Here is a 13,224-nt window from a genome sequence, read left to right as displayed (position 1 = left end):
CAAATACAATATTTAAAATAAAGAACAAGTAAACTGAAATCAACAAACTGACCAGTATTTAAATGGGAACTATGCTCCTCTCACTGACCACCAATGGAAGAGGTGCCCCTTCCAGAAGTGCGGCAGGGGCCGGATAAATGGCCTCAGGGGGCCGCATGTGGCCCGCGGGCCATAGTTTGGGGACCCCTGCCTTAGAGGCAGTGTATTCTGGCGTTAAGGTTGGATGGTGGTAGTAGGGACAGCCCTTCTGCACAAATGAGCCAGGGCTTCTGGAAGACTTCCCCCAGGCTCCAGCCTGCTTGGAGATGCCTCATATTCCTTTAACCCAGACAAAAGCACCAGAGATACAATTTACATCTCAACACACCTGGGAGGCTGCCGGCCATCCTTAGGTCTGCATCAGCTCCCTCCCACTGGAGAGTCCCTTTCCAGCTGCTACTAGCAATACACTGGCTAGATAGAGCAAAGCCATCTTAACCTGAATACATCAGGAACTAAGCTCTCCGTCCCAACACCTGAATGATGTTTCTCCATAAACTCTATTTCTGTCTCTTCAACATCCAAGGGCTGCAGGCCCTATCTCTACAGTGTCTTTTGAATCCACCATCTTTTCTGAATTCCCCTCACAATTCAGCCCCCACCCATGTTATGCCCAGTTCATTCCCACGGGGTTATTGCCCTAACATGCAGTTCTTGCGGGACTCTACTCAGAAGCCTTGTCATTCCTTCCCCCACCCCAATCAGGTGTAAATCTCCACAACATGCCTGGAACCTGCCTGCCCAACCAGATTGCCCCACATTCCCTCGCCTCCGAATGTAGAGCTCTTCCCTGAGTACGTCTGCACCTTCCCTGACATCCACTCACGTTAGCTTCTCCACCCAGCATGCTCTCTTCACATCCCCCTTAACCTTCATCAGATCCCTTCCCCCCCTTCCATATGAGCCTTTCTTGGTCCCCCAATGAACCCAGAGGTATCTCCTCTGACCCCAAGGCCCCAAGTCACCCTTATGGTACTTAAGTCCCCTTCTTGGGATAGACATCTGTGCCCTTGTCTCAGCCCCCTCCAAGCAGTAAGTGTCTCAAGGCCAGCACAGTGCAGAGCCGACAAATGTGCTTCGCAATACTGGCTTATTGGCTGGCAGCAGAAATGGATGGACCTACCTTTCCAGAAAAGCAGGTTTTAATGAAGAGAGTGCACAGGCCCTGATCTGTGGGGAAATGGGACACAAGGGCCTACAGAGAATTACAGGGCAGGAGGGTTCTCAGAGCCCGTGTAGTAGAACCCCTCATTTCACAAAGAGAGCAAGTCTCACGGAGGACAATCCCTCCATGGGGACCCACCCCCTTTCTAGTGCTCAAACCTGCCCCCTTTCTGCTGTCCTCAGTCCACTCTCACACACACAGCCACTTCCCTACTATTTCTCTGATGTTGACCCGATAACAGCAAAGGGTCAGGGATGCTTGAGCATCTTGACTGGGGTGCCCTGACTTCTGCAATTCTCTGACTCAGATGCTCAGGACCCAGGTTAGGACCGGAAAGGATGCTGCTGCTGGGAGAGGGGGTATCAATGGTGGCCAGTTGAAGTGGTCATTTCCCACAAGGCGGTGGCTGTCATATCCCTGCCCCACAGCAATCATGCCACAAAAAATATTTTGAAAATGTTTAATGCCAAAGAGAAGTCTAAAACCTGCAGAAAGCAGCAGCCCCCTCCTGAGTCCCTGCAGCAGGAGCAGTCTCCCGAATGGGACAGCAGCAGGCAGGAGGCCTGCACAAGCTGAGGAAACAAGCAGTTTGCTGACATCCTTTTGTCCTCTGCCCTAAACTCCTGAGGTTCCGTTGGACTCAGGAAAGAAACAAGAGGAGGTGGGTCTCTTCAGGGCACTCTTCCTGCTTTGGGATGGTGACTCCTGCAGCAGACCCTGGGAGGGGCAGTTCCTTGGACCAGGTGGGCCAAGCCTAGAGTTCTGGAAGGCACAGAGGGAGGTTCCTGGGATGCAGTGAGCAGGAGTCATCAGCAGAAACTAGAAGGAAGGCCCCTCCCCCTCCTCCTCCTCACCAGCCTCCAACCCCTCCCAGGTGTACACAGACCCGCCTCAGTGCTAGTATCTGATGGGGTCCACAACTCCTCTGCCCACCATCACTTTGGGCCTTTCTTAAGTATAACGTTGTCATACTCAGTTCCCTGTGGCCAGGCGGAGGCAGGGAAGTCCTGATCTACTGGGTAGATGTGTTGGAGGCCACTGGGGCCTCCATCAACAGTGGCCTGCCTCCTCCAGGCCCCACCCCGGGGCTCCTGTGGGCTGTCATACAGGGACAGGACTGCGACTCCCTCAGGCTCATCGTATATGTGGTCAGGTCTCGGAGGCGGGTGCTCCTCAATGCTGTCATACAGAGGGTCAGTCAGGGACTGGGGAGGGACCGCCAGGAAGCCCCTCAAGCTCGTCCCCAGGTTATGAGCCACTGCATCGAAAGGCACTGCATACTCCCCCTCCAGGCCCTGCGAGGTGGGCGTCAGGGCAGTGGATGAAGGCAGTGGCAGTGAGTCATGGGGCCGGGAGTAGGGGCTCTCCGGCCGGGGCAGCACCGCTGGAACTGTGGCTGGCTGGGGTTGGGGCGCAGGAGGGACTGCATTCTTCTGGGAGGAGATGGCCTCTTCTAGGGCCTGAAAGATCTCATTGCCTTGCCGGGTTTCAAACTCAAAGCTGCCCTCTCCAGAGAGGCACCGACGGCCTGCCTCAAAGGAAAAGGTCACCTGGGTCGAGGGGAAAAGGGGATGATGAGCTAGGCCGCAGAGCAGGGCTGCTTCTCCTGGACCCAGCCTGAAACTCAAACCCATCCCACCAACTTCCTTCCACTGGGACCTGCCCCAGAATTCTCCCCAGGCTGTTTCTGTTCCCTCCTTGCCTCCTTCCAGGTTTTTCCTTACACGCGCCAAGCCCTCTCTCACCTCCCTCTCCTCTCCCTTCATTCTCCCTCCCACCCATTCAGCTGTGGAGCTGGGCACATACTTCATTCTCAGTAATGCTTGCTACTACTGACCCTCTGACTTCTTCCTGGTGTCCTTCCTCCCACCCTCCGCTACCTTCTCTTTCTCGCCCCTTCTCACAGCTATTCCTCATTGTGTCTACTCCCCTCCTTTGGTTCCCTTCCCATCCCTCCACTGGGGCTTTATCTCCTCTTTCCTTCCTCCTCCCACTCTCTCTTCCTAACTGGGCACCTGCAATCTCTTTCTTCCCACCCACCTGCTGCAGGCCCTGCTCACCTTGTCCCGCCCGAAGCGCCTCAGGAACCTGTAGGGCCAGTCGTAGAGCTGGTTGAGTGGCTCAGGGCCATCCCATAGCTCCAGGGCACTCTTCCCAGTCCGGAGGGTGTAGGACCCCCGGAGGCAGCATCTCTCACTAGCTTTTGTGGGTCTCATGGTCACAGCAAACTCCCTGCAGGGGGCCACTAGGGAGGAAAGGGGAGAGAAGGCAGTTAAAGGGAAACAGCTGGCCCACCTCAACTCTGCCCTGCTCTCAATGAGTGGGCCAGAGGACATTAGAAGTATCATTCACCTGCCCATGACCTGCTCTGTGCCAGGTCAGACTCCCCCAAATGCCAGGTACCTCCTGCCTTCCCTAGTAGGCACCATGCCCTAGCCACATGCACCCAGACCTCATGCCCACATCCTTCCTGCTCTGTTGCCAGAGCCACAGCTTCATCTCTTCTGTCTCATCTCTCGCCTCAACCCAGCCACGTCCCAATCCCTACTGACTCAGCTGCCAGTGCACCTGACCTGCCCTCCCAGCTCTCGGCCTCCTCAGCCACTGGTTACGCCACCCAGTACCCTCTGCAGGGTGGAGCGTGCATCCCCCCATCCTCCTCCTCCTCCTCCTCCCCACTCACACACCCACCCGGAGGAAGAGACAGGGACTGCCTTGTCAGCAAAAGGCTCCCTTGCCACAGGACACCTTCAACCCACAGAAAGAAAGCCTTTTTTTTTTTTTTCAGGAGTTGCTCAGTTCCTGATGACAAAGGGTTCAAGAGCAGCACCTTCAGCAGCCCCCTCGGCCCTTCCCTCTCCCACCAGCAGAGCCTGGGCAGGAGGGAATGAACCGAGGATGAAGGGCTGATCAAGGCAGGCCCGGCTCCTCCACCTTAGGCCACACCAGGAAGTGATGCAGAGAAGCTGATAAGCAGCTGGCCGGGGCTGGGGACAACCACAGGCAGGAAGACTTGCCCCAGCTGGCCCACACCTCCTCCACCACGCCCTGGGGAGAGCAGCCAGCCCCCTCACCTGTGGTTGCACTGCTGTACAGTTCATTCTCCTCCATGCAGGGCCGGCCGCCCTTCCCCTCCGGCCCCAACAGCTCCTTCCTCTGCCCCTGGGGAGGAGGTCAGGATCTCACCCCTGTCACCAAACCCCAGCCCCATCTCCAGCCCAGGCTTTCTCTCAGGGCACACTCAGTCTGCTGCCCCTGTCTGCATTCTGGATTGGGGTCACCCCCACCGAGGAACTGCCCCCAACATTCCTGGCCTTGGCTTTTACAACACCTGCCCATCACAAGTGCCAAGGGGCCCCCACTCCCACGTAGCACCCTCACGACTCACAGGGAAGGCCAGCAGGCAGATTGCCTGCACCCAGTCACTGCGCTCCGTGGTGGGGGCTGCCAACAGGTGCAGGCGCTCCTTGGTCTCCAGGAAGAAAGCACTGGCGTCCCTGGGGCTGCTGGCCTCCCCGCTGGCCTCCGCCACCCGCAGGCAGTCGTTGAGGCGGATCACCCTTCGGGCAGCCTCGCCCCGGCGCGGCTTCTCCGGGCCCTCCTGGAGCTCCAGCCGGGCCACGGCACAGCCCGACTGTCCATACAGCACCGCCCAGAACCTGCGCCATTTCTGAACCCGGAGGGGGTGGCCAAGAGGGAGACAGCCGGAGATGGAGAGATGGTGACCAAAGGGGCGTGGATGAACCATGGGAAGGGACTAGGGCAGCACCTTGTGGATGGGGAGAGAACTCAAGGTCCCAAAGGCCCAAGGAAGCTGAGGAAATGCCCGGGGCCTGAGGGATGAGAAGGCACTGGAATCGGAGATCCACCACAAGAACCAGGAAAGCGGCTAAGAGGACAGCAGGGGGCCAGGCAGAGAAGTGCAGTGAGGGTGGGCTGCCAGCCTGCCGGGCAGGCCTGAGCCCAGGGAGCCACCTCTGCAAGCAGAAAGCTGGGAGTCCCTGATGCCCAGAGCGGAGCGAGGAGGGCAGTGTGACGCCCAGGCTGGAGACCATCATTTTCCTTCTGTAGAAGGCCCTATCTCCAGAAACTTCAGTCGACCCTCCTGAACCTTCCCAGCTCATCTCCTGACACGATGGGCAGAAAGAGGGGGAGCACAGAGGAGGGAGAGAGAGCAAGGGAGGTGCCCTGGTGTGGGTCAGTTGAGGGAAAGAGGGCTTCCTCATTCAAGGAGGCCAAGGAAGGGGAAGGAGGTTGGACACACTGGGGCTCTGCCTGACTCCCAGTTACTGCAGCTCCCAGATACCCCAGCTTAAGCTTAATATCAGCCAAATCTGCCCCACTGGGGCAGGAAAGGAGGGAGAAACCTCCACTGCAATCCTAAATTATCCTCCCCGCTGTTTCCCCAATTCCCTTCCAACGTGTTGCCAGGACAAGAAGTCACCACAGAGCAAGAAAGGCCAGAGAGGGAGTTAGCGCCTTCCTTCACCCCTCCCCCCAGGGGCAGCAGCGTCAGCAGAGAGCAGTTTGGGGCCTGCTTGGAGAGGCAAGCTCTGGGTCTAACGTGGTGGATGGCACAGTCCCCACCATCCCTTAAGGGTTCTGGGACATTCAGTGCACCCCTCTCCTCCCCAGGAATGTCTAGCACCCCCCGGCCCCTCTGGCCAGCCCCAGCCAGCCTCGTTCAACCTACCTTCCCAAAAGTCTGCTGCTGCTGAAGGTACAGGAAGCCCTGCTTCACTGCCAGGTCTTCCATCCTCCCACCCTCATCATCGTGGTGCCCTGCACTGCAGCTCTCTCCGTCCACCCCGCCCTCTTGCTCTCCTCTCTGCCCTGTGTGTCTTCCCCCTTCTCTCAAGTTCATTTCCTCTCTGCCTAGAGTTTTCTGCACTATTCTAGTCTGCTTGATGACGACAGGCTGATAGGCCCTGTGGTTTCTTGTTCTGTGCATGTGTGTGTGTGCGCGTGTGTGTTTTCTTTTTGATGACTGAGTTTCATACTCAAGCTTCCTGCATTTTCAGTGAGAGATCATTTCCAAACAGCCCAATTCTAGCCCTTTGGGGAGCAGCAACTCTGGTACAGAAGCTGACATGGGGAGTCACCAACCAAGAGTAGCTGACCCATGGGGACAAAGAGACACAAAAACCAAATCTGACAGTAAAGCCAACAGCAAAACACCTCTACACTCAAGCTGGGCGCTTAACATGACAGAGCTGGAGAAGAACTTAGAAATCAACCAGCCCAACTCCCTAACTGAAAATGAGGAGACAGGTTCAGAAAGGTCTGAAAGTCGAGATCAAGGTCAGCAAACCGGAACCCAGGCCTCTCAAACTCAATAAGAGCTGAGCCACACGCACCACCAGTCCACTGGACACGTGAGAGCTCACCACTTTCACACACAGCTCTGTTTTTCTCCATGGGGAGCACTCCCTGCCCCAGACAAAAACACACTTACACTGCCTCCTTGAGGCTCCAGACATATGACCGTCCCCACACTGAAACATGCTGTGCTCCACAACACATCTCAACTAGTAGAACTCCCCATCTTTCCACACTTTGTCAGCATTATAAAGACACTGAGTTTCATCTAGAGATTATCTTTTTAAGTTACAGTAGCAGCCCTGGCTGGGTAGCTCATTTGGTTAGAGCACCGTCCTGAGGTGCCAAGGTTGCAGGTTTACCAGAGCTCTCAGGCACACTCTTACCAGCCACACTACCTAGCCCAGGAGGAAGGAAGGGCAAGTATCATATGTATACAACTGTTTGTAACAATTCTCCTAATGTCACAGGGCTGCTCAGGGCAGAGGAGGAAGTTCTGGGGCTTTGGTTCTTTAATTCAACAGTCCTTTCACAGCTGGCCTCTAAGTGGCAACCATACTCCATGCAAGAAGGTACATTGGAGAAATCTGAGCTTCCCAGATACTATTCAGTTTAGAGCCAGATGGTTTCAAGAAGCAATCTGATGGAGGCATGGTGCAGAAATGTTGGGGGAAATGGGAGAATTCAACCAGCATTCTTGGGGTAAACCCATAATGCAGGCTTATGTAACTGGGTCATTTACATAACCCCTGGGGTCCAATTGCCTTGGGAAAGAGAGCAGAGCACAACTCAGGCCTTCTGCTATACACATGGGCTTTACCAGCACAGCTTTAAAAGATGAATGTGATGAGTCCTTGGAGGAGAGGGCTGAGTCACAGGAGGCTCATGGCACTCAGCCTTGCTGCCTGGGCTCAGACAGGTTGATCCAGAGACCAAGGGAAAAGCGAGGGTGCTAGTGTGGGTCAAGTTCCTCGGGAAGTGGTTAGGAGTATAGAAATGGAACGTGGCCTATTCCAACTTTCCACTCCCTAAGGATTGACATTACCTTGGAGCTGTGTGGTCTTTGGCCAACATCAGCCCCTCCTGACAGAGTAAGAAGGGCTTTTTAAAAGGGCCATCCTGAGAGCTGACAGAGCAGTACCTCTCAAACTTAAACGTGCAGATCTCTTTCAGATCTGATACAGGAGGTGTAGAGTGAGACCTGGGACACCAATGCTCTTGGTGAGTGGGCCAGGCCTCACTTCAAGTAGCAAGACAATAAAAGATATCCAACCCCCCACTATCACCACTCTGATGGCCTTCCCCTAAGGTAAACAGGACACTTCCCACTTGGAACCAAGGGGGGCACCCGAGCTTACCAGATGACTGGAAAGCTATTTAAGCTTGTAGGTCTGAGTCCCGAGCATTCCAGACACACACACCCCCTACCGCCATGTCTTCCCTTGCCTTTGGTAGCTGAAGAAATTCTCCTCCTGTGGCTGTCATCTGCAGAAGACAGAGCAGCAGGAGTTTCCTATGAGCAACATCCCTCAAGGCACCTCCCACGTTCCTCGGCAAGACTAACCCTGCAATGGAAGTACTAACCCCAATACCTTCTGCCTGGCCACAGGTGAAACCTGTGATCAATGACCCAGAAGCCATAGCCCCTAGACACAGCAGACACAGAAAATTTGAGGCTCTTAGGTTACCCAGGCACAGTGATGAAAAAAGAAACCACTGCAGAGGAAACGGGTCCAGTGTTCTTATGGAGGCACGGGTGAGGTGTGGAGTGCCCTTTGGTATCTGTTTGCTTTACTGGCTAGGAAGGGACACCCTGCACCTCCCACCCCAGCGGTTCCTGATAGTGGGGAAGAACAATACTAGTCTCTTGAGTTTCATTCAGTCCTCACCCTTCTCCGTTAAATATGTATATCAATTTTCTCAGTACTAAGTAAAAAGATAACTCAGCTTTAAAAATAGAGAGAGAAGCCAGCTCTGGAAACTCTGAGAGAAAGGGCTTATAACATAATAATTGTGTTACTTAATATTGACATAACACTTCAAATGTTTTATGTTCCTCTGTGAGCCTTACACTCCCTGAGAATGAGACTGAGCTCTGAAGAAATTAATTAACTCAAAATTTATTTCTTAAGCAACTGCTCTGTTCAGAAGTACTAGAGACAGCATAAGCAGAACAGATAGAATCTTTGTTTTTATTGTGGTTACTTTTTAGTCAGAGATCCTGACAATGGAAAGTGTAAATATGTAAGTAAATAGTTTTGGACAGTGATCAATACTGTAAGTATGATAGTGATGGGGTCAGGGGACAACTTTCAATGGAATGATGAGGAAAGCCTCTCTGAGGAGGTAACAACTGAACTAAGAATGAAGATCCACCCGGCAAGATAGATATCTAGAAATCTTTTTCATTGATTTTAGAGAGAGAGGAAGCAGTGAGAGAGTGTATGTTATTCCACTTATTTATGCATTCATTGGTTGATTCTTGTACATGCCCTGACAGGGGAATGAACCTGCAACTTTGGCATTACAGGACAATGCTCTAGCTACCAGACCAAGGAGACATCTAGAAATCTTGACTGCTGGCCTTCAGAACTCAGAAACTGAGATTACTGTCTGCTCCAATCATTAGCCTTTTTCTTTTGTTTCCATAGAGATGCCTACCTGATTGCTTGCACCATAGGCTTAACCTTGGGAACCCACCTGCATCACGGCTTCCTGAAAAAAAAAAACACAACTGTTAACTGAATTGAACTTTTCTCAGAACTGTGAGTGGTTTAATGAGATATGGTACAATCTACCAACCTAACTTCTGGAATGTGAAACTTCCGGGGAAGTTTCAAAAGGAACTGTGGGGGTTCAGAACAAGTCACCCCAAGATGTGCCCCTGTGGTGTGCAGACGGTTCTGAACTAACAGCAACTTTAGTAGCAGATTCAAAAGAAACTTCTGCCCCTCTTTTAACTGCGTAGAACTTAAATTAGGGCCCTTGCCCATAATGGGAAATCAAAGACAACCTCTTTTGACCCATCTATAGGGCAGGACAAATTTCTGTTTCTAAGCATCTGCTCTTATCATCCTTGCAAAGACAAAGGCACGTTACCTCGTACTTAGCTCAGAATGTCTTTTTACACCCATGTTCTTTCTAGCTCTGAACCTCTCCTGCACATGGGGTCTCTGACTCACCTGTCTGTGGGGTTCCCATATATACATATGTATTGAATTTGGTTATTCTCTCTTGCAAAAAAGAAAAAAGTCAATGGCATAAAGGAAGCAGCCATTAAAGATCTGAGGAAAAAATATATATTTCAGGCAGAAATTCCTTCAAGTGCAAAGGCCCTGAAGCAGGATGTGAGAAACCTTAAGAAGGCCAGAATGACCAAAGCATTGTGAACAAGAGGTGGCACAGTAGAGATGACGTCAGATCACATGGCATCTTGGACCACAGCCAAGATTTGGAATGTATTCTAAACACACTGGGAGGCCACTTAAGGATTTTTAAGCAGGGGCATAAATGATCTGATTTATGATTTTGAAAAAATGTTCTGTAGCTATATGGAAAATGGACTATCCAGAGGCAAGATAGGAAGCAGAGGAACTAGTTAGGAGTCTATTACCAAGGCCCAGGAGAAATGTGATGGTGGTCTACAATGTGTTAGCAGTGGAGATGAGGGCACCAGCCAGATATGAGTGTGTACGAGATAGATATTCAACAGGACTTCCAAGTGGATTGGGAGTGGGGACTATTGAGACACTAACAATCAAGGGAACTCCTGGGTTTTTAGTTTGAAAAACTGGGTGAATGGAGAAGATAGGAGAAACGAGTGTGGGGGAAGGGTAGAGTAGGAGGTGGATTTGGGCCTGGCCCACAGGGAGCTGTTACTTCTACCCAATTAGGCAAGTAGGATATTGGAAAACTACTACTGAAATTATGACTCCAAGAATATATCACCATAGCTGTGATGACAAGGTCAAAAAGCACCTGTCCCACCACCTCTGCTCTCTACATTCAGGGAACTCCCAACACTGTGAGGCTGTTGGAAAACAAAAAACCACCACAAAAACCCACTATACCTCAGGGGCAACAGGCGAAAGCTCGGCCTGCATAATTATCTGAGTGAATTTAACTGTCAGAGCCTCTCTTGCATACAGAACCCTAGCTGCAAGGAAATCTGGGTAATGTAGTTCCTATCGCTGCAAACCAGGAAGACACGCCAGGAGGATGAAGATTGAAATGAACGCTTAGCATCAGACCACTCTATCCACAACGGGAAGTTTGTTATTCATAACTATCAACGTTTCCATCGCACGTGGTAGCCTCCATGCAATACAAACTCCAAGCATGCAACACTCTCAAAATGCAGCTGAAATCTAATCTGGGGGCCTTGACTGGAAGCCGGAGTGGAATCCAGTGCAAAACAGGGACCGGTGTTATCTAATATTACCTAACCGGATAATTCCTAGAGGCAAAGATTAGAATTGGCCTTAACAGGCAGGGACTGACCTGATCTGACCCAGAAGAATGGCTTTCCCACTCAGACTGAGCCCGGGACCTAAATAAGACCCCTTATCTCCCTCCAACCCCACTTCCCAGCATCTGACCCCTCTCAGGAAGCAGAGTACTGATTAAGGTATCAATCTATTTGGGAAGATTGGAACTCTGCTTTCTGCGTGTTTCTATCACCACCACTATTTGGTGGCTATTTCCATGAATGTTTATGGAGGAGAAAAGGACAGGAATGAAAACAAGGACATCAGTATCTGGGTTGCTTATAAAACCTAGAATCAGAGAGCAATGGCCTTTGTCCACTGGAGCAGTAAGCTAGGAAGACGAAAACGTAATTTCGGCCGCCGGATCGGCAAGTCAAGAACGCAGGCATCCTAAGTGGGGTTAGGGCTGGTGGGCGCAGCGGCAGACCCTTCGGGGGTGCGGTGTCACAGCCGTGGCCGGCGGCGAGGACCAAGGCATCCAGGGCCAAGATAAGAGGAGGACACTCGGGAAGAGAGGAGTCTGCTAGGTGCGGGGCTCTGGGAGGGGGCAGGTCCTGGCCTCTCCAGGAGCCATCACCGCGCGGACCAGCCCCCAAAGCGCCAGCTCCGGCTCCAGCGCCCGCCGGTCCAAGCGCGCGGCCCCTTTAAAGCCATGTAAACAAAGCTTTGTTCCCGGCCCCCTCCCTCCGCGCTCCCTGGCCCGCACCCCCACTCTCACCCCCCCCCAACTCCCGCCCCTGGCGGCTCTGGTCGCTGACGTTGCCCGCGCCTTTACGGCGTCCCGGCGGCGCTGCGCATTCTCCAACCAGCGGCCGATAGCCCGGGCCTGCGCAGCCTGGCCGCGCTACGCCACCAGCGTAGCGACGGGCCCCCAACGCGCAGGCGCAGCGGCGACGGCGACGGCGGCGGCGGCGGCGGCAGCGGCGGCGGCCCAGCCGAGGTGCGCGCTGGGGGGGAGGGTGCCAGAGAGGAGCATGAATGGAGCAAAATGGCGGATCATGTCCAGGTGAGAGGAGCGGCGGGGGAGGGGGCGGCCGCGCAGAGTGGGGAGTGGGGCGCACGCGGCCCTCGGGGCTCGGCCCGCTCCGGGTTCGCTGGGCCCGCGCCGCCGCCGCTCGGGGCCCCGCGCCGCCGCCCGTCCTGGAGCTCCGGGGCCTTTCCCGCCTCCCGGGCCAGGGACCTCCTCCATCCCCTCCCACCCGGTCCCACGCCTCTGGCTCGGGGCTGGGGGTGCGGGAATCGTCGCCCCGGCGCGCTCAGCCGACCGTGTTCCGCAGTCACTGTCTTCCCGCTCGAGGGAGGCCTCCCGTGAGTCCTCGGTGTCCCCACGACGCGGGGCGGAGGGAGACCCCCTTGCCGACTCTGCCCCGAGGGGACTTCCCCATTGCACCCGCCAGCCCGAAATGAATAACAAAAAGAATCTCGCTCTCTTAAATCTCTCTCTCAAGTCTTTCCCGCCGCCTTCCTCCTCACGCCCCGGAATACAAGGGACCCCTCTTCCGGCCTCCCCTCCTGTGATGCGCCCTTCACTCCCACACTCCTGATCGCACAGCTTACAAGGTCGAGCTCCTCAGTCCTCCAAAATGGGTGCTCGGGCCTGGGCCTGCCCTCGCTCCGGTGCCCCTGTCCACAGTGAAGAGGTTGAGTGCCCACACCTCCTATGAACCGCGGGGTGGAGGGGGGTGTGTCTGACATGAGAGGTGCTGTATTGGATGCAGACGTTGCTCTGGAGGGTCTTGATCCAGCCCAGGAGCTGCCAGGGGCGTGCTTTGGGCCCAGGCCACTTTTCTTCCCACACAGGGCACAGGCCCTAGGAGGGGACAGCCCGTACTAGACCTAGAGGAATAGAGGGCTATTTCTTCCAAACTCCATAAAGTTTATCCAATCTGTGCTTTAGATCTGATATTTTTATGACAGCTACTGACCAAGTCTGTTCTCAGAAACCTTCGGATTTTTTGGTTAGCCGCACAGGTTTCGTGTTCTGCGAAGTAGAGAGCATGACAAATACTGCTTTATTGTGCATATTATGTAGTATTTCTCAAATAAAAGAATTGATCTTATTCCTAATGTGATGTCTACAGGAAGCCAGAGTGGTGTGACTTCTACCCGTTTCTTTGATTGGGAGAGCAGAACTAGCTACATTTTCAGTCCAGGGATCAATAGAGTATATCTTTGCAGTGAAGGGATAAGTTATTAGGACAGAATTATATCCAA

At 53.6% G+C, this 13,224-nt stretch overlaps 1 protein-coding gene and 1 long non-coding RNA gene across 3 annotated transcripts; both read right to left on the bottom strand.

Moving 5' to 3' along the window:
* Positions 1–1,675: 1,675 nt before the first annotated feature.
* On the bottom strand, positions 1,676–6,436 carry DOK2 (docking protein 2). 2 transcript variants are annotated; one of them, XM_066268028.1, is made up of 6 exons: positions 5,898–6,436; positions 4,593–4,874; positions 4,279–4,366; positions 3,265–3,449; positions 2,177–2,754; positions 1,676–1,966 (listed from the first exon to the last, which is right to left on the bottom strand). In XM_066268028.1, exons 1-6 carry the CDS (start codon positions 6,153–6,155, stop codon positions 1,876–1,878), a joined length of 1,482 nt encoding a protein of 493 aa, XP_066124125.1. In that variant the 5' UTR covers positions 6,156–6,436; the 3' UTR covers positions 1,676–1,875. The 2 variants fall into 2 exon arrangements, with proteins under 2 accessions (XP_066124125.1, XP_066124134.1); XM_066268037.1 differs by having other exon boundaries at positions 1,676–2,754; positions 5,898–6,431.
* A 1,387-nt stretch (positions 6,437–7,823) lies between these two features.
* On the bottom strand, positions 7,824–12,676 carry LOC136330746 (uncharacterized). The gene is made up of 3 exons (XR_010730368.1): positions 12,568–12,676; positions 9,185–9,238; positions 7,824–8,008 (listed from the first exon to the last, which is right to left on the bottom strand). It is a non-coding gene; the product is annotated as an uncharacterized lncRNA (long non-coding RNA).
* Between the last annotated feature and the right edge of the window lie 548 nt (positions 12,677–13,224).

This window comes from Saccopteryx bilineata, chromosome 1 (assembly GCF_036850765.1).
Source record: "Saccopteryx bilineata isolate mSacBil1 chromosome 1, mSacBil1_pri_phased_curated, whole genome shotgun sequence".
In the NCBI taxonomy this organism is placed as follows: domain Eukaryota; kingdom Metazoa; phylum Chordata; class Mammalia; order Chiroptera; family Emballonuridae; genus Saccopteryx; species Saccopteryx bilineata.
The sequence above is the reverse complement of the archived record's forward strand: the minus strand, read 5'-3'. Positions and strand labels throughout refer to the sequence as shown.